This window comes from Musca autumnalis, unplaced genomic scaffold (assembly GCF_047663935.1).
Source record: "Musca autumnalis isolate F117 unplaced genomic scaffold, ASM4766393v1 scaffold_1, whole genome shotgun sequence".
Taxonomy (NCBI): Eukaryota; Metazoa; Arthropoda; class Insecta; order Diptera; family Muscidae; genus Musca; species Musca autumnalis.
The window spans coordinates 216,831,658-216,859,165 of NW_027411644.1; the positions used below are offsets into that span (position 1 = coordinate 216,831,658).

The following is a 27,508-nucleotide window of genomic DNA, read 5'->3' on the forward strand; positions in this document are numbered from 1 at the left end:
GGGAAATAACACTTGCAAGCAAGTACAACAAAGCAGAAAAGGGGGAAAGGGGGGGAGGGGGGACATCTAAATTGCCACTTTACTGTCATAATAACTCTAAGACAGCAACAAAAATAAACAACTGCATCAAAACATTGGCTGGATGCAACACAAAAAACCATACATATCATCCATGATCTCTTTTAGTATATGGGGAAGTAGAGTAATGGAGGGCGGGGGAAGCCAAGTGAGTGATTTTCAAAAATACAGTTGCTAGCATACCCCACAAAAATAAGAGATTGATTTTTTTCATATTTCCCCCCAAAATTAAAAAATAATTCTCACATCTTAATATAAAAAACATGTCTTGACAGCTTTTCCTAGCTGCTTCGATTATGGGGAGTGTTGATTTTAACAAATCTTAAACAACAGTTGTTTAATTAAATCTTTAAGCCCCCTTAAAAAATATTGATTGGCTAGCTGAAAGTATAAACAGTGGCAGAGATGTCCATGTTGATTAGACAGACACATGGATGTATTGCCAGCAGATGTGTGCCCATAACAACTAATGAATGTATCATTTACACGAAGAGGTATGGAGAGAATATGGGAGGCTGTGAGAAACCTAAGGGGCAAGGGATATTAATTAAAAAATATTATTTCAGAAATATTCTTTAAAAAATCCACAATTATAGATCTAACAATCCTTCAAATATATTGTTTAAAAATCCACGATGATAGATCTGAAAATCCTTAAAAAATATCCTTTAAAAAATCCACGATTTTGGGCCATAAAATCCTTAAAAAATATTCTTTAAAAAAATCCACGATTATGGTCCATAAAATCCTTAAAAAATCCACGATTATGGGCCATTAAAATCCTTAAAAAATATTCTTTAAAAAATCCACAATTATGGGCCATAAAATCCTTAAAAAATATTCTTTAAAAAATCCACGATTATGGGTCATTAAAATCCTTAAAAACTATTTTTTAAAAAATCCACGATTATGGGCCACAAAATCCTTAAAAACTATTTTTTAAAAAATCCACGATTATGGGCCATAAAATCCTTAAAAAATCCACGATTATAGGCCATAAAATCCTTAAAACATATTCTTTAAAAATTATAAAGGATCCACTTTTGTAGCCGTGATAGTGCTTAAAAAATATTCTTTAAGAAATCCACGATTGTGGGCTTTATATTCCTTAAAAAATATATTTTAAAAAGACACGACTATAGACCGATAATCCTTAGAAAATATTTTTTAAAAAATCCACGTTTGTGGCCATGATAATGCTTAAAAGTATTTTTTAAGAAATCCACGATTATAGATCTGATATTCCTTGAAAAATATTCCTTAAAAATCCACGAAATCTAAAAGTCTTTGAAAATATCCCTAAATATCCACGAAATTTAAAAATCCTTTAAAATATTCCTTAAAAATCCACGAAATCTAAAATTTCTTGAAAAATATTGCTTAGAAGTCCTTGAAAACTATTCCGTAAAAATCCATGAAATCTAACAGTCCTTGAAAAATGTTCTTCAGACAGTCTTTGAAAGATATTCTTTAAAAATCCACGAGGCCTAAATGTCCTTGAAAAGTTCAAGAAGTCTAAAGTCCTTTAAAAATATTCTTTAGAATCCACGAGGTCTAAAAGTCTTTAAAAAATATTCATCAAAACTCCACGAGGTCTGAAAGTCCTTTAAAAATATTCTTTAAAAATCCACGAGGTCTAAAAGTCCTCGAAAATAATTCTTTAAAAATCCGCGAGGTCTAAAAGTCCTTGAAAAGTACATATTCTTAAAAAATCTACGAGGTCTAAAAGTCCTTGAAAAATATTCTTTAAAAATCCACGAGGTCTAAAAGTCCTTGAAAAATATTCTTTAAAAAATGCAACAGGTCTAAAAGTCCTAGAAAAATATTCTTTAAAAATCCACGAGGACCAAAAGTCCTACAAAAATATTCTTTAAAAATCCACGAGGTCCAAAAGTCCTAGAAAAATCTTCTTTAAAAATCCACGAGGTCTAAAATTCCTTGAAAAATATTCTTTAAAAATCCACGAGGTCTAAAAGTCCTAGAAAAATATTCTTTAAAAATCCACGAGGTCTAAAAGTCCTAGAAAAATCTTCTTTAAAAATCCACGAGGTCTAAAAGTCCTAGAAAAATATTCTTTAAAAATCCACGATGACCAAAAGTCCTACAAAAATATTCTTTAAAAATCCACGAGGTCTAAAAGTCCTAAGAAAAAAATCTTTAAAAATCCACGAGGTCTAAAAGTCCTTGTAAAATATTCTTTAAAAATCCTCGAGGTCTTGAAAAATATTCTTTAAAAATCCTCGAGGTCTTGAAAAATATTCTTTAAAAATCCTCGAGGTCTTGAAAAATATTCTTTAAAAATCCACGAGGTCTAAAAGTCCCGGAAAAATATTCTTTAAAAATCCGCGAGGTTTAAAAGTCCTTGAATAATATTCTTTAAAAATCCACGAGGTCTAAAAGTCCCGGAAAAATATTCTTTAAAAATCCGCGAGGTTTAAAAGTCCTTGAAAAATATTCTTTAAAAATCCACGAGGTCTAAAAGTCCTTGAAAAATATTCTCTAAAACACCACGATTTCTTTAAAAATCCACGAGGTCTAAAAGTTCTTTAAAAATATTCTCTAAAAAACCACGATATTCTTTAAAAATCCACGAGGTCTAAAAGTCCTTGAAAAATATTCTTTGAAAACCCACGAGGTCTGAAAGCGCATCAAAAGTATTCTTTAGAAATCCATGAGGTCTAAAAGTACTTGAAAATATTTTTTTAAAATCCATGAGGTCTAACACTATATGAATTTTTTTTTTAATCCACGAGGTCTAAAAGTTCTTGACTTTTTTTTAAACCCACGAAGTCTAAAAGTCCTTGAAAAAAATCCACGAGGTCTAAAATTGCTTGAAATGTTTTTTTGTTTTTTTTTTAATCCACGAGGTCTAGAAGTTCTTGAAAAATATTTTTTAAAAACCCACGAAGTCTAACAGTCCTTGAAAAATATTCTTTAAAAAATCCACGAGGTCTAAAAGTCTCTGAAAAATATTCTTTAAAAATTCACAAATCGAAAATTCCTTGAAAAATATTCTTGAAAAAAAATCCACGAGGTCTCAAAATCCCTCTAAAATATTCTTTACAAATCCAAAGTATAACTCTCAACAATCCTTCTAAAAAATGCATTCAAAATATCACAATAATTTCAAAATATTGAACTCATTCTCTAAACTACTCTCTCACAACACATTTCTTCATTTTATCACTTCATTTCCTTTCTTCATCTGCTGCTCATTTTACTTTTTAAGGCCTTATTCTACAACATATTATCTTTACCTTCATCACTTTCTCTTTTTCGCTCACCCTATCGCTTGATTTTTTTATTTTTTTGCTTACAACAACACCATATATTTATTACCATATATAAATAATTATTTTGTATATAATTTATTTTATATATAATTTATGATTTAAAATTAAAAAAACATATTCATTTTAATTATATTATTTTAACCAGCCTACAAACAGCAACAACATAAACTAACCTCAAAACTTACATGTTTTCTTTTTTTGTTTTTTTCTTCTCGTTTTTTATGTTACCCACTCCCATCCGCCTACTCCTACTATGCAATTTTTTGTTGTTAATATGCCAAATTCCAAAAACAAACAACAAATTCAACCTTTTTTGTACAAAACAAAAACACGTTCGATAACAATTGCTATCGATCGAATCGAATCGAATATTCACATATCGAATCATAATCTGCTTTCATCAAACCCCTGAAACTTTTCAAAACCCCCTGAACTAACTTTAGCGATACGACGGCTACTTGTGGCGAGCTTAAAAATGCTTTAGCTTCGACTGAAGATGGAAATGGGGATTCTGCGGAACAGCAGCAGCGCAGTCGTGGTCACGATTTAAAGGCATCCAAAACGAAATTCGGTCGCAGTAAATCGAGTGATTTGTTAAAAAAAGAATCTGTTGCCTTACCCTACGATAAGGGAAAGAGCACCTTAACCCGTTTGAACTCGCTCAAACAATGGGGTCGCAATCGTTTCAAGTTTATGCAACGTTCGGCATCGGGATCGGATCAACAGAATACATCTATGCTCTCCACCATTAATAGCAGTGGTTGTGGCGCCAGTAATGATTTGAATATATCCACTTCCACGTCGGGCGCCAGCAGCCAACATAATACATCAAGCGAAAAGGCCGACATATGTTCGGCTTCGGGTAGTGCTAGCGTTTCATCGCACAAGACTTCGTCAACCGCCGCCACCAAAGTTGCCGGTGAAAAATCGTCGGTTACCGATGTGGATGACGAGTGTCGGGTCCATGAATATGTTACACAACGTGCACACGAAAGTCGGTTTTCGCATGAACGAAAACCTTCATATTCGTCGTCAGAGAAATCGATGAGTGTCAGCAGTTCGGGTCATTTGAGAGGTAAACTTCACTTAAATTCGGCATGTGCGAATGTGAAGCTGAGAGATACTTCTTCATTGAATCGCCAGCGACGTATAAATGGCTTGGGTGGTGGCAACAACAAAGATGACCAGCCCCACTCGAGTAGCGGTAATTGGAGTGCCAGTTCGGAATCGGGTCGAGCCTCAATAGGCAGTGAAATAACTCTGCAGCCCAAATCAAGTGCTTCCAATACATCGCTGAATGTATCAAGTTTCCAGAATGGCAGTAGTAATCCACCCTCCTCCATGTTGAGTCGCCGTAGATTCTTTAATACCTCAGCATCGAGTAGTGTGACAAGTGAGGGTACCGCCACACCTGATTTACAGATGGCCAATGAGGGCACATATCCCAATCATTTGGATGATGAAACCAGTTCGGCGTACTCCTGTGATACGGAGGGATACTACACCTCATTTCACATGGACAGTGGTTTGAGAACCCTCAAAGAAGAAGAAATAAATATGAGTAACTTCCAAATAGGTGGCCATCCCCTGAATGCATCCATATTTGGCCAGCAACAGCAGCAGCAACAACAACAGCAACAGTTGGGAGGTTTTAATAGTTCACCCCAAACCTTGATGGCAGAAAATGAATACGAATTATTTGGTAGGGGTTCGACATCGACCACCACCAGCTCCGCCGGTACAGTGTGTACCGCATTGATGGCCCACAACTCCGGCACGGAACAATCAAGCTTAAACAACAGCCTTGCCAGTTGTGGCCCTGAAGTGCCAGAACGTGTTAGCTCTTTGCGCTTGAGTAGTGCCAGCACCAGCACTTTGGAAAGAAGTATTTCTAGCAGTACCATAGGCAGTACCTTGGAACGTACGGGCACCATTAAACGTAATGTAAATGCATCGCTGAAATTGTCCTGCAACGAAGAAGTCCCCTCCTCCTTGGAATCTAATACTGAAACTCCCGAATCACAAGATGATGAATTCAATTTCAATGAACAAATCAAGAAGCGCGGAGCTTTGCCTTTGCCTTGCCACAGCAGTGAGGTGGAGGTTTCGGAGTGTTCCGACTTGGAAGGTGTGGAGCGTATAGAACGCATAAAGCAAAAAACTGCCATGACAGCAAGGCGTATACCATCCATGTGCATCATAACGCCATCTACAAGTGATGATGAAAATCACCACTTGGAAGATTTCAACAGAGAACGCCACCACGCCGATGATGATGATGATGGTGAAGACGATGATATCCTTAATAAAACCCTCACGGAAGAAAGCTTCAAGGATTTATTGGATGAGGAAAAGGAAAAAGAAAAGCTCTTGGAGGTGGATAACAATTTAAATCATGTTAAAGCTCCCGAAAATTTGTCGTTGTTTGAAAAGTTAAAGGTAATTCTACCACCACCCACTGTTAAAAAGTCCCCCAAGAAAGCTTTCCCCACACCACCCGAACTTTCGGTTATCAATGATGATGAGCTTTACGACATGTCTGGGGAATATGTTTACATTTCTGCTGATGTTAGTAATAACAACAATAAAAAAGCTTCCGGCCCTGCAATGTTACCAAAAGCTTGCGGCTCGAGTTCATTGGGTATTTATTATTCCAACAAGGTGTTGAGAATGCCACCACCAGCCACAGAATATGTTTCCTTGAATGAATTACCCAAAACAATACAAAAAGCCTATGCTAAGGAATCCTCAGCATCATCTGTCCTTGCTGCTCACAACAACTCTCACAAGAGGGCGACAGCACAGCAAGAGGGTAGTTTGCAAGAGAGCGAAAATAAACAAAGAAGTGCGATGTGCGCCGAATCGGACAAAGCAAACAATTCAATGTCTTTGCCTGGCGGCGGCAACGACGACGCTGCACAATGCCCACCACCACCAATGCCCATGTATGCTGAAATAAATGAATTACGTTCAGAAATTGCAGCATCTGCTTCATCTGCAGCAAATGCTACAACTCTCAGTTATTTGCAAAACACACCACCATCATCTGCTTCCTCATCGCCGCATGTCTCACCCCATAAGGGAGCCCGGGTACGTTTGAATGCACAAGGCAAACCAATTTACGATTCCGATAGTTTAAAACGACGCAAAGGCGCGCACACAACATTCGCACCGGGTCCGTATGTTAAACGGCAACCAGACTTTGAGTACATCGATAGCGGCGGCGAGTATAGTGCCATTAATCAAGGCAACGGAGAAAACGAAAGTGCTGATGCCGATGCCACACTACGCAATACGAGTTCGGTCAGTGTAAATTCTTCTAGTGCGAAAAGTGAAAGTGTTCTTAATCCGGTGGCCAAATTATTGCTGCTCAACAAGAGCAATGCAAATCCACGAAAAATTGCCAATGTACGGCCCATAATTCAGCAACAACAACAGCAACAAAAATCGGGTCTTTTATCGCCCTCAATGCGACCACTGCCCCTAACACCACATGAACAACAACAGGAAAACAATACTGCCGCAATAAACTCGGAAATGTACAACTCCTCATCGACGGCGGCGGCATATGCGGCCATTTACAGTGATGCCGCCAGCAACACCACCAACACTGCCTCCGCAAAACAATTCACTGCCAATCAAACAAATCCCTATTTCCATCATCAACAGTCGTCCATGATGCATTCACCATCCACAAAATCAACAGCCTCAAGTACTGGCTCCACCATATCATCATCGACAGCTTCTTCCACATCTGCAGTATCTGGCGTTTCGCTGTCTACCACCACGACCACAAACAGTGGTAGTGGCGTTGGTGGAGGCAGTGGCACTGTATCATCATCCAAAGATGACGAAGGTAAGCTTTGTTCTAATACGAATCAATTTAACACAACAGCAACAACAACAACACCAACATCACAACTTTCTATTTCCCATAATCCACCTCCATCAACCAAAACAACAACAACAACACTTTCTTTACAAGAACAAACAGAACAAATAAGTATTAGCATACCAAACCCCACAAACCATGTAAATAACACACAAACAATAATTAAACGGAAACACATAATAAACCAACAACATGCGGAGGAGTCTTCTCAGGTTCCTCCAACTAGTCTAGGCTCCATTGAGGAACTAAGACACACTCGTATTCCCTGCCTCAGCATGGGAACATTTAAAGCCAAGCAAAAGTCAAAACACAAAGAAATTGAAAGTTCCCTTAACAAAGAACAAGCGGCGGCGGCGGGTAATGGGGGTGGTGGAAATGGGGAGCATAATAACTCCCCTTTAATAAAATCAACCCCATTGTTAGCATCCCCACACCAGCCCCAGCCTCCTCCACCTTTGCCCATACGTTCATTACAAACAAATAACAACCATCAAATGAATGCTACTCCACCAAATGCATTTCCTCTTTGGCAAACAAAGGAACGAAATACGCCGCCATACCTTTTTGCCAACGACAATGACGACGACGACGAACATAACAAAGAAAAATCGATTTCACATAACGATGACCCAAAAACGAATATTCAAGACACGACAGAAACCACGACACCAACGACGACGACGACTAGTACTGGAAACTCCTCACAACAAAACACAAATGCAACTACGCAGTTAGACCGCATACTCCCAACAACAGCAACCCCCAGTGAAGAGCTCCAAACAGCTTCATCCTCCCCATCCTCCTCCTCTTCCCCCCAAATGACCGGCAAACACATGCCCTTAAAACGTAATAACAGCTATAGATTGGCAAACGATAACATGAAATTGGAAATGAACAAAGAAAATCAGCAGCAACAACAACAACAGCAGCAGATGTTTTCAACGACATCTGCATTGCTAAACACTTCCATGAGAACACCCAGTCCACATCATTTTAAATCTTTGCCACGTTCCAAAAATATTAAAAATATTCTGCAAAACGTTTTAGACGATAGTCAAAAGTCAATACCACCACTGCCCAATACTTCTTCGACCCCAGAGAATAATCCAAATTCTCGAAAAATTGCCAAATCCTTTGAACGTCTCATAGATGAATTTTCTTTATCCACAATTTCTGTGGATTCTTCATATTTACGTAACAAATCACTGGAGAATTTCGATGATTCACCATCGATTTTAACGGATTGTAGTATAAAAACGGAAAGTTCAATAACAGTTAATGGTAATAATTTAGTTGATCATGATGATAATGATTCCGATTCTGATTTGGATAGTTTAATTTCGCCCGCTATTCCCCAAGTTAAATATCACAAATCTTTCATTGATGCGGTGCTAATGAAACCGTTGAAAATTATTCTACCCCATGATGATAATCGTCGTCAGAGGATTTTGCAGAAATTTGAGGTTACAGAAATTTGGTAGGACGTCCATATTTCTCCCAAAAAGGTTTCGACAATTTCAAGTAATAAATAAAATGTAGGGGAACAGTTCTCAAATAATAAATTTGCTCTGTTCCAGAACGTGCAAGAAGCTACTAATTTCTACTACGACAGCAGTTTTCCTTTATGTTATCGAAAAAATAGTAAAATTTATGGTCTGTTCCAGTACTGCAAGAATCTACTAATTTTTAATATTTTTTCCGATAACATAAAGGGAAAATTGTTATCGTAGTAAAAAATAGTAGCTTCTTGCAGGTTCTGGAACAGAGCATTAGTAGATTCTTGCAGTCTTAGAACAGACCATTTGGTCTGCAAGAATCTACTAATTTTGACGATAACATAAAGGAAAAATTGTTATCGTAGTAAAAAGTAGTAGCTTCTTGCAGGTTCTGCAACAGAGCAAAAATTTATATCATTCCTTTTTCTGTTATCGGTTACCATCAATTAGACCATATTAGGCAATTTTCCTTGCGTCAAATGTCAGTTTGATGGGGAGAGATGTGAGGTATATTTTAACCCTTTGCCTCTCAACACCCTCTCAGTTTCCTCTTTCTGGTCTGTTCCAGCACTGCAAGAATCTACTAATTTTTTCGATAACATAAAGGAAAAATTGTTATCGTAGAAAAAAGTAGTAGCTTCTTGCAGGTTGTGGAACAGAGCAAAAGCTAAATAAAAAGATTTTTACAAAATTATATCGTTACATTCACGGCGGAATAAGAAGATGTTACATCGATAACAATAATCGGGCCATTTACCACACCAAACGTCAACATTTGTTCACAAATTTTTACATTTGGTCTGGTAAATGGTCCGATTATTGTTATCGATGTAACACCTTATTATTCCACCATGGTTACATTTTCTGTTATCGATTACCATAAATTGCGATTAGTCCATATTCAATATTCACAATATTCCTTGCGGCAATTGTCAGTTTGATGGGGAGAGAGGTGAGGTATATGGTAACCATTTGCCTCTCAACACCCTCTCAGTTTCCACTTTCAGTTTCCCACAAAAAATATATGGTATGTTCCAGTAGTGGGATTCTCTAACGCATTTTTAGCTACCGACAAAAATCGGTAAAATTGAAACGCAAAATTATGAATAAAAGTTGGCAACATTCTTGCTATCGGTATGACTTATAGACAACTTTATTTTTATTGCTAACTTACCGACAAATTCCGTTAATTACTAAAATTATTAGCATTTTAATTTCAGCGATTTGTATCGGTAACAAAAAAATGCGTAGATTCTACTTTTTACTATTTTTCGATAACATAAATGAAAATTTTTTATCGTAGTAAACATTTTTAAGTGCAGTACATATTGTCAGTTTTGAATGTCGATTTTTCGGAATTATCGATAACTGTCCAACCGTCCAGCAACTACAAAACATTTTGCGGTTGCATGATGAATGACAAAAATGAACGGCCACACTAGCAAGCACCAACAAAGCTGTCATTCAAAACTGACAATGTGTACCCAGCTTTAGATTCTTGCAGGTTCTGGAACAGGCATATAATCGACTTCACATTCCATGTTCTTCTATATAAAGATTCCATAATAAGCATCAATTAACCAAGTTTACATCAACAAAATAAGGCTATAGGTAACCCTTTACTGTAATGATTTCGTTGTTTATTATGTTATCGATTACCATAAATTTCGATAAATAACTTATTACTATTATTATTTCAATTTCCAATAGGAAATATACAAGAAATGTATATTTTTATACTTTACATTCTATTTTCTACTATATAAACATTCCTTAAACCATGTTTACATCAAACATGCTTTATTTAATACTTCATTAAAGATGTCGATACCAAAAGGCTCCATCTTATTTAATTGGTAGTTGTATTTTTATTAAATTGACTTCAATCAAATCGACACATAACAGTTTATCAAGGTATAAGTGTTAGTATAAATTTACTCTCTGACAAAAAAATGAGGGGTTTTAACAAAATTTATTTGATTGCAGTGCACTATCATAATCGTTATGTTTTTTATTTAATAATATTCAATTTAAACCCAGTGTTATTTTAAAATTTCATTAAAATATTTGGATGATAAAATAGGTACCCCATATAATCATCAAAAAGGACGTCAATTTATTAGACTAAGACCATGGTGGAATAAGAAGGTTTTACATCAAATCATAGCTTTGTTCCTTTACTTTTTTAATGGTATGAGTGGTAAAAGAGAAAATTGTCAAAATTGCTCTCTCATGAACATTTTTACCAGAAAAGTAAAGGAACGGAAAATGGTAGATCTGGCAGCAATGTCAAAAAGAAACATAAAAAAATCAATTTTCGTCTTTTATTTCACAGTTTTTAATTTAGTTTTGTCAGCGTTCGACTTTTTCTTCTGTTTTCGTCCATTTTCTTCTTCATTGTGAAATAATCGTCAACAAAAGTCGAAAAATCAGTTCTGCCATTTTTTACCTACAGAAATTTTGCTGGTAGCCTGTGGTAGAAGAGAAAGCCATTCCCGCTCTCTCTCCTCTCTCAGTCTCTTAAAAATTGCTTCCTGTTTTGCCACTTTTCGGGGTTAAGGAACGCTTTGCAGGTTAAAAATGGTAACAAATGGTAGAAATGGTAACCTTAGGTAAGTAAAGGAACACAGCTCATGTCAAACGTCAAATTTGCTCACAATAATGCATTACTGAGAATTGCTTGTTTACATTTTGTATGTGATCTTATTCACAATAACACATTTTGACAACTGATACGAAGATCAGCTGGTTTTGGCGTTGCACCTTATTATTCCACCATGGACAAAACCGTATGCAAATATGTGATAGTTAGTGAGCGCTAATGAATACGTACTCTAAATATACATTATTGTGATTGAAGTCACAATACGAAAACCCAAGACCAAATTTTACAATTAAATGAAAACTACAACAAAATTATTGTTATGGTTGAAATGTCTTTAACAGTCAAAATGTTGGTTTACGATTAATTTCCAATTACAATTAATTTGATAGTTTGGAGAAAATCAGCTGGTCATTACTTAAATTGATAAATGAACCTTGGCAATAACTTTATAAACAGCTGAAACAATTTACAAAATCAATGAATTTGACAAATTGGGGGAAATCAGCAGTTTGTTATCCGATATATATAAACGATATATCAATTCTATGTCATGTCTTGCCATAAATTTAGCTCATCTATATAGCTTAGTACCTACTTAAGTTTTAGGTAATAATCAATCTATCAATTTTATTTATTTTATTATAAGAACACCGCAGATTCGTAAATCGGAAACACAGACATATTTATGTTTTGGCAAGTCGCGGTCCACACTAGAGTGATTTCATTGACAAAATGTCATGAAATTAGGTGTTCTTAGATCGAGTTCCCCACTATAGCAAAGCAATTTCATGATATTAAGGCCTCGACACATAAGAAGCATGGCATTCTTGCTGAAGTCTTACCTGATAAAAGACTAAAGACCAAGTTCGACCTAATAAAAAGATTTCAGAATCACATTTGAATTAGGTCGAACTTGGTCTTTAGACATTTACCAGATAGTCCCAATTTACATTAGGCGAGTTTACTTGCGGCAATTGTCAGTTTGTGGGTAAGAGAGGGTGTTGAGAGGCAAAGGGTTACCATATACCTCACCTATCTCTCCTTCAAACTGACAATTGCCGCAAGTAAACTCGCCTAATGTAAATTGGGACATATGACTTTAGCAAGAAGACCCTTCTTCTTATGTACCAAGGCCACTAAACTTTCCTTGCAAGTTTTATTGGATATTCCTAAATTCTATATTCAGCAAATTTATTCCCATATTGCAGATAGAATTTATACAACAATATTAACATCCAACATTCCTTTAATGAACTCCTCTTAATAATACCCCAGCAAATTTATTCCCAAACCCACAATAAAAATCAATCTCATCAACAAACATCTCATCCATGATTCCTTGTTTTTTTCTTAATTGAAAAATGAATCACTGGAAGTACAATCACTTTACATAATTGACACTTCAACACAATTTTTTTTCTATCTTTCAAAAAAAAAAAAAACTCAGTGTTTTTGAAGTGCATTTCCTAAGTGGCCATATGCCGTCATCTACCCTAAAGTGTTTATGATTTTGTCATTAATTACTGAATATGTAAATTTTTTACATACTGTACATCCATTCACACTCTTAGGCACACACATAATTGGCTCTTTAAACTTGACCTTTTGTCCAAAATGGAAAAGCCATAGAACCATAGAAATGGGGATTAGTATGGGAAAAATTGGTGAATATCTGGGGGGTTTATATGATATTTGGAGTTTTTGAAAGGGAATTTTTGCAAGGTAATGTGGAATTTGGCTAAAATCAATATATTGATTTATTTTAACATATCAATTTAAATCAAATGCCAGCATAGTAATCAGAGAAGTGCGCAAGTAGCTGATTTTGACACTCATAAGCCACATGCTGAAAAACAAGCGTATGTGCGGCTTGCTACTCTAAAAAATAAATGCAAGTGTTGCTTGCCATTCTCAAAATATGTACGAGTGTGGCTAGCCACTCAAAAAATAAGTTATTTAAAAATGGATATTTTTTGACACTTGCGTATGCTTTGCCAAGTAGTTTTAAATACGCAATAACAATTTCTGTCTTACTTTTTTGCTCATTGCACATCAAGTATTGTTTTAAACCCTTGTAATTCAACCGATTGTCTCGTGCTCTCCGAGAGAATGAGAGCTAAGATCACTGATTTTCAAACGTTAAAAGAACATGCAAAAACACACATAACATTCCAAGCAAATAAAGAAAAGCATACACAAACGAAACAACAACAAATAAAATTACAATTGTTTATTTTTTGTAGTGTTGTGTGTGTGCTTCCACTTGATAAGTCACTTGGCAAACTATCTACGATTGCGAGTTTTGTAACAGTGCAAAATATGATGAATACTTGTTTTACTTATTACGCACAAGCAACGGTCTTGATGCGTCGCAAGTATTTTTGGTGGTGGTGGAAAAAATACCGAGTGCGAGAAAACACATGTGTTAAAATAGCAAAAGGCCCAAAAAACTTGTGCGTGCTCAATTGGCTTACGGGGGCAAGTAACTCATTGATGATCTCTGATAGTAATGCTTATGTAAACGTAGCCCAATTATAGTACACATATTAGGTATGTTCGTTAACCTAAAAGTTTGTACAAATTTGTACAAACTTTTACAAAATGCTGTTCGATAACAAACTTTTTCGGTAAACGAGAAATGAGAAGTAGTTGCAAGTACTTGCAAACACTTTTTACTTGCGAAGTTATCGAACAGACCTAATACGATATGAACGACCATCATTTAAAACTGATAAACATTAAAGCGGGTTACACAGGATAAGTTTTGTATGACAGTTTTGTTCAAATTTGGCACGTTTGTCAGTCATTCCAGTCATTCAGGAACATTTTGGTTGTTGGAGGTCAAAAATCGATAAAAAGCATGTTTTACATCCGCTTTAACCATCTGTTCATCAAATGTACTTAGGGTTCTAAAGATATGTAGATGTCAGGGTAGAAACACAATGGATTTTTCTTGCTTGCGTGTCTTCATTTCGGGAAAAAGAATAAATAACGGCCAAGACGAATTTTAATTAGGTTGCTTTTTATACCCTCCACCATAGTATGGAGGGTATATTAAGTTTGTTTTTCCGTTTGTAACGCATTGAAATACTCATTTGCGACCCTATAAAGTATATATATTCTTGATCAGGGTAAAATTCTGAGTCGATCTGTGTACGTCCGTCCGTCCGTCCGTCCGTCTGTGGTAATCACTCTAGCATCCACAAAAATGGAGATAGGACGCTGAAATTTTGGGAAAGTGCGTCTTTTGTTTGCAGGCAGGTCAAGTTCGATGATGGGCTATATCGGTCCACGTTTTGGTATAGCCCCCATATAACGGTACCCCCCGATTTACGGTATTTTGACGTTTTTAGCTACATTTTCACACCGATTTAGCTATAATTTGACATTTAGGGTTCCTAACTGTCAATAAACTTATATAACAAAAGTGGTGGACATAGGTCCACGTTTTGGTATAGCCCCCATATAACGGTACCCCCCGATTTACGGTATTTTGACGTTTTTAGCTACATTTTCAGACCGATTTAGCTATAATTTGACATTTAGGGTTCTTAACTGTCAATAAACTTATATAACAAAAGTTGTGGACATAGGTCCAGGTTTTGGTGTAGCCCCCGTATAAAGGTACCCCCCGATTTACGGTATTTTGACGTTTTTAGCTACATTATCAAACCGATTTTGCTATAATTTGCATTTAGGGTTCTTAAGTGCCAATAAACTTGTATAAGAAAACTTGTGGACATAGGTCCACGTTTTGGTATAGCCCCCATATAACGGTACCCCCCGATTTACGGTATTTTGACGTTTTTAGTTACATTTTCAGACCAATTTGGCTATAATTTGACATTTAGGGTTCTTAAGTGCCAATAAACTTATATAAGAAAACTTGTGGACATAGGACCACGTTTTGGTATAGCCGCCATATAACGGTACCCCCCGATTTACGGTATTTTGACGTTTTTAGTTACATTTTCAGACCGATTTGGCTATAATTTGACATTTAGGGTTCCTAAGTGTCAATAAACTTATATAACAAAAGTTGTAGACATAGGTCCACGTTTTGGTATAGCCGCCATATAACGGTACCCCCCGATTTACGGTATTTTGACGGTTTAAGCTACATTTTCAGACCGATGTAGCTATAATTTAACATTTAGGGTTCTTAAGTGTCAATAAACTTATATAACAAAAGTTATGGACATAGGTCCACGTTTTGGTATGGCCCCCATATAACGGTACCCCCCGATTTACGGTATTTTGACGTTTTTAGTTACATTTTCAGACCGATTTAGCTATAATTTGACATTTAGGGTTCTTAAGTGTAAATAAATTTATATAACAAAAGTTGGGGACATAGGTCCACGTTTTGGTATATCCCCCAAATAACGGTACCCCCGACTTACGGCATTTTGACTAAACTTATATAACTAGTGGACATAGGTCCATGTTTTGGAATAGCCCCCATATAACGTTACCGCCTGATTTCAGGTATTTTGACGTTTTAAGTCACATTTCTAGACCGAATTAACTATAATTTGATATTTAGGGTTCTTAGTGACCAAAAAACTTACATTCGAAATTATGAACGTAGCTCCATGTTTTGGTATAGCCCCATACAACGGTACCTCGGTATAAGGGATTTCGGTATCCCCATATAACGGATTTTCGGTATTTTGAGAATTTTACCTACAAGTTTTAACCGAATTATCTGTATTTTAAACATTTGAAATTCCTAGTGGTCACCACACCTCTGCATCAAAAATTGTCAAGAAAGGTCGATGTATTGATAAAGCCCCCCATATAAGGGTACCTCCCGATTTTCAGTAATTTGATGATTTTAGTTACAATATTAAACCGAACTAGCAGTAATTTCACATTTGAAGTTCTTACACAGGACCTCTCCATCAAAAATTGTCAACATACATAGTTAGATATAGGCACCATAAAAAAGGGCCTCCCGAATGAAGCATTTTATGTACATTATCTGACATTTTAATGTACCCACTTTAAGTTAGGGACAGGAATGAAAACTAATTATTCCATTTTAGTTCAGTGTATTTTATGGTGGAGGGTATGAAAAGTTCGGCCCGGCCGAACTTAACGCTTTTTTACTTGTTTAATTTATTATTTTACTGGAGCAAAGAAAGCAACAGGCTGATTGCTTGCGTTTTAGAAAAATATGGCATTTATTTGGATATGGTTGACTTCCGAAACGTCAGTTGCTTTGTATTCGTGCATGAAACTAGGGGTTGTTACATCGAGTTCCACACTACTGCAATTTCATAAAATTACTCTAGTATGAAACTCGATCTAAGAACCCCTAGTTTTATGCACGAATACAAAGCAACTGACGTTTCGGGAGTCAACCTATTTGTCAACGGAATTGACAAATTTAGTAAATTTCGTTTGATGTATCTATCTGTCTTCTTTCCTTCGTGTTTTCTTTATAGAAATTCTTTAACCCCAATTTACATCAAACAATTTTTATTAAAACGCCTCATTTAAGTTGTCAATTACTTTGAATAGCTGTCAAATAAATTTGATTAAAACACTTGTTTTAGGTGACAGTGTAAATAATTTGTTTATCAAAATTTGTCGTTGAAACCCTCGTTAAGTGAAACTTTCATATCATTCCAAATACATTAATCGATTTTGTCTTTGTGTGTATTATCTAAAAGTTTACAAAGTGGACTCTCTTTTTTTCTGTTCCACAAGAGTGTCATTTCATTGTTCCATAGCCATTATGTGGTTATTGGTTTCATTGTTGTCTACTCTAGCGCTATGTACTAGTGTGGGAGGAGAAGACATATTCCAACAATGTAATCGAATGTCAACGTCACTTCAACAGACTATGGTTATTTGGGTTTAAGAACAAAGCGAGCGACGAATGGATTGCACTTCCAGTGCAATTGGGTAGGAAAATCATTGTATCGACCAGCAGCATATGCCGTTGATGATGGCAATGACAACTATCAGGATACATATTATGTTGATTTTTTTTCCTATGACAATGACAATAGACTACTTTGCTGCCGGCCGAAAAAAAGTGGCTGGCACTCCACTTAAAAAGTACTCATCACAACTATTATCGTCTACATTATCATCGTCATTATATTGAATTGAAAATCCATTGAGTGATCACGACGACAACGATGATGATGAGGCTATGAAAATAATGGATAAATATGAGTGTGTGTGTATTTATTTTGTGAATTGGATAACCCTTCAAACTGTCAAGTGCCATGTTCATACAATAGTCCACAAAATTCGTCAGCAAAATTATCTAGTCATGCCATGTCCCATTCTCATTCATCTGTCTTCCACACATCATAGCCAGAGTCTGTCTGACTATTCAAAGTTTTAACAAGTGTTTTAGACATTTCCTGAAAGGCGTTTTCAAACAAAAAATAAAAAGCCTATTTTATGGAATGAATAGATAAACAAATTTGTTTTTAATTTGTTAGTTTTGTAGTAGTAATTTGTGAAAAGAAAGAGTCTTTTAGGCCCGAGGTCAATTTTGCGGTTGAAAAAGTTGTTTACCAAATGTTTTCTATTCATTCGCACATGGACAACTGTCATTCGTCGATGTCAAGACTTAAAAGGATTTATAATATTAATGGTCAAAATATTAAGGGGCATTAGCTCTTCAAAATTATATTCGTTTCCATAAGCTTAAAATTATCATTAGAAATATTTCCCGTCCAGCTTTGTATTAACGTATAATTTAATAAAAGCAACATCCAAATTGCAGTGTCTGAATCAATTTTAGGAGTTTTTTTTTTGTGTATTAATTGTTTGAAAATGAGACCAACTTGTCAAAACATACACATTCTTTTTTTTACAAAAATCTCTTTAGACAAACAAAGCAAAATCCGAATTAGTACAATAGTCTCTAGTTGTTATATTTCGTACAAAAACAAGATCCCAAACTAACAATGAAACTTGCTTTTTTAGTTTTATTTAAAAGGAGAAATGACACATGTCTTACAAACTTCTTGACATGTTACTTTTTTTTTGTTTTCTTTGTTTACATTAGGTGTGTCTTTTTACGTGATAATTTGTAATAATTATTACGAAATGTTACTAAATGCTGTCTTTTTACACAAAAGTTCAGTAAAAGAGAGCGAAGTGAGAGAACAATTTTGACAGTTGTTTGCTGAGAAATTGCTAAAAGTTGCTAAAAGAATTTTTTCCAACAACATTTAGCAAGTTCGATCAGCTGTTTTTTAATCATCTGCTAATGGTCAGCTGCTCAATGTTTATCTGATTTTTGTGGAAAAATACTATAAATATTACGATTCAGCTATATTTATTGATTATTTTATTAATATATTTAATATATTAATAACTTTTTATTTATTTTGCTTGAAATTAAGGAACTTTTTCATTGCTTTGGAGTAAGTTTTTCTTTCATACATTGGCGCCAATGTTTTTGTTTTGGTTATCAACTGTTATCTTGCTAAAGTTTACTAAATGCTGTCTTTTTACTTTTTTCTCTATTTTCGTATCAAAGAGTAAAATCTCTTTTACTCTCTGGAAAGAAGTTACTGAATAATTATTACTGAAAAAGTAAAAAGACACAACTATTATGAGTAATAAGCAAAAATAGTAGTGTCCCCTTAGATGATGTTTTTGTATCACAAATGTCAAATGTTTTGTTCTAAATGATAAACAAGTAATTTAATGAGATGTTTTAGTCTATTCTATTAAATAGGTCAAAACGTAGGGATGCTAATTGTACGTTTACATATTTAATAAATTCACTGTGTTTCACATGTCAATTTCTTGGCGTACGTCAAATAAATCCTCATAAAGAAGGCTAACCAGATAAAAAGCTACGTTATAAACGGTGTCCTGAAAACTGCTTAAAATACAAGTCAGTTTATGGATCCCTACCATAAATGGCATACATTATATCCCGTTTGCACTTAACCGGATTTTATAAACATTTTCTTTGCGTACGTCAAATAAATCCTCATGAAGAAGTTTAATCGGACAAATAGCTATAATTTAAACAGACTATAAACATAGCCTACATTATATCCCGTTTGCACTTTACCGGATTTAATAAACCCACTGGGTTTAAAATGCCAATTTCATAGCGCAAACGTCAAATAAATCCCCATAAAATAGGTTAACCCGGAAAAAAAACTCTAATCCAAACGGAATTTAAGTCCATTTGTTCCAAACAAAAAACTAATGTATGTCCATATTTACATTAGGGAATTTTCCTTGCGGCAATTGTCAGTTTGATGGAGAGAGAGGTGAGGCATATGGTAACCCTTTGCCTCTCAGCACCCTCTCTCACCGATAAACTGACAATTGCCGCAAGGAAAATTGCCTAATGTAAATATGGACTATAAATTTTAAAAATATGGTTATAAAACCAAAAATAACAAACTAAAGCTTTTTTAGTAGTAAAAGTGGTAAAAGAGAAAACTGTCAAAATTGCTCTCTCATGACCAGTTTTATCAGAAAAGTAAATGATCGGAAAAATGGTAGATCTGACATCAATGTCAAAAAGAAACATACAAATTCAATTTTCTTCTTTCGTTTCACTGTTTTTAAATTTTGTTTTGTCAGTGCTCGCCTTTTTTCTTCTGTTTTTGTTTATTTGTTCTTCATTGCCAAATAATCGTCAAACAAATGTCGAAAAATCAGTTCTACCATTTTTTATCCGAAGAAATTTGTCTAGTAGCCTGTGGTAGAAGAGAAAGCCATTTTTGTTCTCTATTTCTCTCTCTCTCTTAAAATTGCTTCCAGTTTTACCACTTTTTGGGGTTAAGGAACGCTTTACAAGTTGAAAACGATAATAAATGGTAAAAATAATAACCTCAGGCAAGTAACTAGGCGTTTACACCAGACAATTTGTCTTCAAATACAACTCCGATTTACTAACACATACAAACATTTGTCGGCTGTCTCCCAGCTGTCCATCATTTTTTCACAGACAAATTTTTGACATTTTTGTAAAAATAAGTGAGATATTAATTAAAATGTGTTGAAAACAAAAGGACATGCACAAAAACAAAATATGTTAACGGAAAACAAAAAGAAATCGACGATTTTCATTCAAATTTTACAACTGTTTTTTCAGTTGTCTGGACGCCTACGTCACACAGGGAAGTTTTGGGGTTTTGACAATCAATACATGTATTCAACTGTTCTGTCATGTGTAAACGCAGGGTAAAGGAACACAACTTAAAACTCCGAATTATACTTGAGACAGAAATTACTGATGCAAGAAACCGCTTATGTACCGAAGCTTTTATTCAAAACACATTCCAAAGTATGCCTTGTGATTCATTTCAATGTACTCAAGCAAAAGGTGTGATAAGGAAGCAAAGCAGATGCACTGGTGATTTAAAGGCTTTTTGGTATGATCCAGAAGGCATGTTTTGGACTATAAATGGGGTGAAACAAATCATTCCCACCCATTGAATTCCAAGTAGACAATTTGTATATTTTGGCAATTTTTGATTGATGTTTTCCTTCAATCAATTGATTTTATCCTTCTGATTCCAAAAACATTTCGTTTTCGGCGAAAATTTGATCGGTTTTCTATATGACTTCTTGTGCTTAGGGTTATTTATCTATAGTAACAATACGATGCAAACATAATGACACTTTTTTGTCGCCTTCAAATAGCATTTGCGAAGTGCAAAATGGAATTTCAACGAATCTGATATCAACTGAGTAATCTACCATAAACCTCTTATCAATGCATTTTAAATTCAAATATTTTTTCAATCAAAATTAACTAAAGTGAATCAGAGATGGACAGTGAGTTACGTATATCACATACATACATTTCGGATATATGTATAATAAATACGTATAAAAATCGAATCGATGCGAATCAAAGTTGAGAAGAATGAGCTGAGTTTAACATTTCTTTAAATCTCTCTTGTGGCACTCTTGAGGACAAGCCGCCCATTTGAACTACTGTTTGTTTCGAGCTCTAGCACTTGGTAGTGTGAGGTTGTTTCTTCCTCAACTTACATTCGAGAAACTATAACCAGCGAAACCCCCAAAAAACGCCATGAGGACCATTCCTAATGTAAACTCCCCGAGAAAGACTTTTTGAGTTTATAATAATGTAGTTTCTGAGAAAAACGACCATCGGATAGATATTTCAGAGACTGCATTGTGAGTAATCAGTTCCAAATGCAAGCCTTTGATTGATTTCGGACTCTCCTGAAAAACACGAATTTTCTCGGGGGTACCTGACAAGCAACAACAACAACAAGCTAAATTTGAGCATGACTGTCATTCAAACTATAGTGGTCGTTATCGACAAATTAAAATTCAAAATTATGAATTAAAACTTCAAATATATGTTAGCAGCACTGTTGCTATCGGTAAAGCGGTATTTACACTAGCCATCAATGTCGTATGAACTGTCACTTATTTTATCCATTCGACATTCTCTATGTTTGTCAAATTTGGTGTCATCCATACAGCTTTCAATTTGTGCGTTCACATCTACAAATATTTTTTCATATGACAGAACATACAAATATAAATAACAGCTGTTTTTTCTTATTGTTTACATTTCTTGTTGAATGGCAAATTTTATTTTTGGCAGAAAAAAGTATGTCTTGTGCAGACTGTGAAAATTTGAAAGGCAGCTCCTTCACCTCTTCTCTCTCCTAAAAGTTCAAAATTTTTCATGTTTTATTTTCAATGTCTGGCACAAGAGTATTTTAACAATCGCTGATAAAGAAATAGCTGTGTTCACTATTGTTTTATTATTATGGAGGCATACATGTTTTTGCCACAAAGCAATCATTTCCAAGACCGCTTCTTACGACCAGTCCACCTGAAAATAACATTTATTTACTTCATTGAATATCTAAATATACATCCTTTTTTACTTCCTTTAACCCTCTTTCTTGTTTAACAGATTTTAGGTCTGTTCGTTAACTTCGCAAGTAAAAAGTACTTGCATGTACTCAGCAAATTCTCAGTAACTTCTCTCAATGAATTTCACTCTCTCGAAGCTAAAAATTTGCAGAATGCTATCGAACAACAATTTGCAATGACATGCAAGAAGTCAGCTGATTTGACAAAGAAGAAGTTTGGCGGAAAAGATTTAATTTACCAATTAAAGGTTGTTAACGAAATTTATTTGATTTTCCAATGAAAATTAAATAAATATTAGCAACAAAATGAAATAAGATCAAGTGTTTTCTCCAGGGACGTCTACATGGTTATCCTACTACTCCACGGATGCACCGCTTTTGCTGGGATTTGATACCTTTAAAATTAACAAAAATAGTCTTCAGAAACTACAAAATAAGTTATTTTACTTACCATCTCGTTTTCCATAATTCATTTCGTTATGTCTTCCCTTATCATTTTGTAATTATTTTAATAACCAAATGTTTGTTTATGTTTTTTGCCAAGAAGTGCAAATTCCGCCACAAAACATTCGAATTTAAATCAGCTGATCAAACTTGCAAATTCTTACAAGGAAAATTTTGCTTGCAAAACCTTGTAAGCTCTCAGTGACAAAAGTCTCCAAAATTCTCTCACAATTCTCCTCAATTCGCTCTCTTTTACTTTACAAGTTTGTTATCGAACATCATTTTGTAAAAGTTTGTACAAATTTGGGTTATCGAACAGACCGTTTATTTTTTAATTATTTTTTTGCGGCTGCCAAACAAAACAGCTGATAAATTTGTCTTTACATACGAGTATGACGTATCAAATAGAACGCTACCTAAATGAAAAATATACATATGAGTTGCCACATCATTTTCATAGATGGTATTTTTCATAGTGGTCACACTAGTTTTGTTCCTTTACTTTTTTAATAGTAAAAATAGCATAAGAGAGAATTTCTCTCTTCTCTCAGAAAACTGTGAAAATTGCATTCACGTAACAAGTTTTGCACAAAAGTAAAGAAACGGAAAAATAGTTGATCTGGCAACAATGTCAAGAAACAAATATGGCTGCTTAAAACAAAAATAACAAACAAAATAAATTTCACTGTTTTTTAATTTTTTATTTCACTGGTTTAAATTTTTATTATTTTATTTCTTTTTATTTTGCTTTGACAAAGCGCATAGTTTTCTTTTTTCCTTTTGCCTTAATTGTCAAATGAATGTCAAATAAGCCGTTTTCCACTTTTTACACAACGAAATTTGTCGAGCAGAAAGTAGTAACTGAGAAAGCCATTACGGCTCTCTCTCCTCTCTCACTCTCTTAAAAATTGCTTCCAGTTGTACTACTTTTTGGGGTTAAGGAACGCTTTCCGAGTCAAAAATGGTAAGAATTGTAAAACTTGAAGAAACCTTAACGTAAAGGAACAAAGCTACTATGTGTACAACATTTACAGGTATCAAATTTGACATCTCATTCGACATTGGTGGCTAGTGTAAACACCGACAGGTTTATTTTCGTCGCTATCTTACCGAAATTTTTCGGTAATACTAAAAGTTGGATGTGTTTTCGGCTTCACCAACAAAAATCGGTAAAATTAGTAGATCTTTATGTCTACTTTTTTCGCTAACTTACAGAAAAATATCGTAAAAATTGTGTTTTTTTAATTGTTTTTTGTTTTGAAGCTTAAACAAGAGCAAAAAATATTTCGAAAACTAATGTTTGGACGTGTTTTATTCGCACACATTTTCGTTTCGACATACAGAAACAAACTGTAGTAAATCCTATCTAAAGAATACCTTTGACCAAATATGAATTTTGCTTGGAATTTATCCTTCAACTCTCAACTCCACTGAGTGATATTACAAAACTTGCCGCTGTTTATAACAAATATTATGTGTTTCCGATTTAATCATAATTTTATCAACTAATAATAACACTTTTTTATGTAACTAATCGCATTATTATATTTGCATTATGTTTTTGTTTGTTATTAACAAAAAGAAACAAATGTTTGTGTTAATACTTATTCCTAGGTTTTAAGTTTTATTTTTAATAACAAGTATACGTTTTAAAAAAAATTATAATTTTTTGATTAATCACAAAACGAATACACACGTAAAAAATGAATTAAAAATAGGAAATTACAAATTTGTAAAGTTTTTTGCACTAAGAACAAGTTTTCATTTTCGTTTAAGTTTTAATTATTTTCTTAATGCTTTTTATTTTAAGTTTTTTTGTTTAAGTTCTTTTTGTTGTATATTAACGAAAAAATATATGAAGAAGAAAAGGCAAGCACTTTTAACAACAATAACTAACCAATTTTTTTTTTTAAGTTTTTTTTCAATCAATTATGATTAATTGAAACCATTTTTAATTAACTTTTTTTATGTGCAAAAAGCTTCTCCTATTATTACTTCATTTTATGGTGTGAATGTAGTAGTAGTAGAAGTAGCAGTGGTGCCAGCCATTTCGAGCGCCTAATAGTATGCTTTTGTTGCGTGGTAATAAAACTAATTATGAAATATTTTCTTCCGTGGTTGCCAGTTGCTTAACAGTGCCTGCTAGTTTTCTTCGCCATCTGTCTCTCTCCCCCTGTCAATAACATTATTATTTCATCATTTTTAATATCCGTCCCCTGATTTTCTTTGTGTTAAAATTAAAAAAAAAACATTGTTATGTTCACTTTACTGTCTTTTATATTGAAATGTTTGTACTACTTACTATATGTGTTCTGTTCCTGTTAACCCGGCATTGTTTTAATGTTTTGTTTATTATTAAAAAAAGAACTTTATACTATTGCTTTTTTTATATGGTCTATTATTATCATATTGTCATGTGAATGACATTTTAATCTTCTTATGCCATGTTCATACTAGAATTTGAATCACGTAGTTCGTTCTCATAATTACGTACACGAATTAACCCGTTCATACGACATGGTACACAATTCATAGCAACATGATTCATATTTTCATACTTTTTATTTACTGATTTTAAAGAAAGTTTCAGCCCAAAGACGAGTAAAATTAATTGATATGAACTGAAAAAATGTTTGTCCTTCTTTCAGATATCTATTTAATATTAAATTATATTATTTTCATTCATGTTTTCTATTTTTTCTCACAACTTTGGTGTTTTCTGTATATTTTCAAATTTTTCTATTTTAAAAATTAACGAGAGAGAGACCTGCCACAATAACTTTTTGGTATGCAGACTTTCTGGCAGGCATTCGATTTTTTGTTTCTAAATTTGTACGCGAGTATGAAACGATGGACAATAAATGCAACTGCAATAAAAGAAAAGAGAAAATTTTCTATGAATGGAATGTATACTTGTCGTTAAACCGTTCACTTTTCATTTATGTTCTGCTGTTTTTCTACAAATGTTTGGGTTTTTAATAAATTTTAAATTTTATATTTTTCCTGTCATAATTAATTTATTTCGATAAATTCTCTCATTTGTTAGAGATGGGACATATTTTATCGTCGTTCTGAGAGTAATTTAAATTGAACAAAGTACACAAATCGTTGTTCGTTCTCAAAATTTTGTATGGGAAATGAAGTAATTATATCTTAATTTGGGGTCGAACAACGAATAGAGAACGAATTACCGTCAGTCTGAACAAGGCATTAGTTGATAAGTTTTATTTGTTTAAATATAAAGTTTACACCTTTTTCTGTTGTAATACTTGAAAACATTCCAGCACCCACCCCAACACCTACCCATCATCTCAAGTCATATAACATTCCATTTTTGTTATAATTTATGTCACATAGGTTATGCATCGACACACACGCACATTTACACATATAAGTTATTAATTATTACATTAATTGTTTAATTTTATAACAAAAAAAAGAACTGCAGTTTATAAGAAGAACGAAAAAAAAACATAAATATTTTGTTAAATAAAAAAACTAAAATTAATGGGCATTTTTAATCACCACAAAAACAACAACACCGATTCACCTGTATTACACACATTCCACCACACTCCATTAATCCACATAACTCATACATAAATAATTGTTGGGAATATCATTTTTTGGAACATCACATCATTTCAAAAGGAATGAAATGAATGTGGAGGCACTTTATTTTTGTCATTGGAAATACCACACCTAGATTTTAATAATGTACATACGTTTGTATCTTGTATGTATTGTGGCATTGGGTATTTTTATGGAGTAATGAACTCGGAGATGATACATCAGGATGTAACAAAGACTGCAATATGAAAGGTTAATTGTAAAATGGTAAATGGCACGTTCACATTGAAGTGGATTTAAATTCTGAATTTAATTTAGTCCTGATTACATTAGGCAATTTTTTCTTTGCGGAAGTTGACATTTTTTCGGTCGGAGAGGGAGAGAGAGAGTGTTAATGACTTAATCTGTCCCGATATCTGTCTCGGTAAAGTAAAGTGTCCATATAAGTCAGCTCTCTTTCCAACCAATTGGCAATTTCCGCAAAGAAGCCTACCTTATATTCGGGTATGTTCTGAGACACACTTCACCTCTCACTTCGGGCCTCCTCTTCTGTTTAAATAACCTAATGAATCTTACCCCCAAGAAATTCGCAAAATATAGGAGTAAATGTGGTAAACAAAATGCTTGAAGCGTGAAGTGAAAGGTGAAGTGTGTCTCAGAACATACCCGATTAATCAGGACTTGCTGAACATTTTTCCCAAGGTCCCTTTAAAAGGTCAACTAGAAACAAAGTCACCGGCATACCATCATCACAATGTTGGCTTAATTTACTCGATGGTAATATTGTTGTTTAAGTTTTTATACGATTTCGACCGTGATGAAATTAGGTCTGTCTGGTTAAATTTGTAACAATTTGTACCAATTGTTGCTGGAAGCCGTCTGCTAACACAAAAAGTCAGCAAAAGAGAGCGATTCTTTTACTGAGAGTTTGCAAATTCTTGCTGGACAAATTTCTTCCAGCAAGCACTTGTAACTCTTCTTCTTCTGAAAAAAATCAATCAGCTGTTTTTATTATTCGGTGATTTATGCTTGTGAAAATTAAAAACAAGTTTATTGTGGCAAGCCTAATTTTATTGTATTTTTTTGGAGAACAAAGTTGCAAAGTGGAAAATCCTTTTTTGGGTCATTTTATTTTTTAATTTTTAATAAAATCCAGCATTTTTGCTTCCTTTAGTTCCTTCGTTGGCGGACAAATTGTGCTGTTTTGGCAAGTCAGCTGATTTCTTGCAGGTTTTTGCTGAGAAGGTATTTGTTTACTATTTACA

At 34.3% G+C, this 27,508-nt stretch overlaps 2 protein-coding genes across 4 annotated transcripts in view; both read left to right on the plus strand.

Annotated features, from left to right (window-relative positions):
- Positions 1–27,508, plus strand: part of gukh (NHS actin remodeling regulator GUK-holder) — a 288,940-nt gene that overhangs the window by 254,303 nt on the left and 7,129 nt on the right. For 2 of the 3 annotated variants that reach the window (XM_073960171.1, XM_073960170.1), the window contains exon 5: positions 3,815–7,227. The exons of the other annotated variant lie outside the window; for it this stretch is intronic. In XM_073960171.1, coding sequence (XP_073816272.1) covers positions 3,815–7,227 — 3,413 coding nt within the window. The remainder of the gene's footprint in view (positions 1–3,814; positions 7,228–27,508) is intronic. 3 annotated transcript variants of the gene reach the window in all.
- Positions 7,392–8,859, plus strand: LOC141389116 (uncharacterized). The gene has a single exon (XM_073960173.1). The coding sequence runs from the start codon at positions 7,539–7,541 to the stop codon at positions 8,742–8,744; it is 1,206 nt and encodes a 401-aa protein (XP_073816274.1). The 5' UTR covers positions 7,392–7,538; the 3' UTR covers positions 8,745–8,859.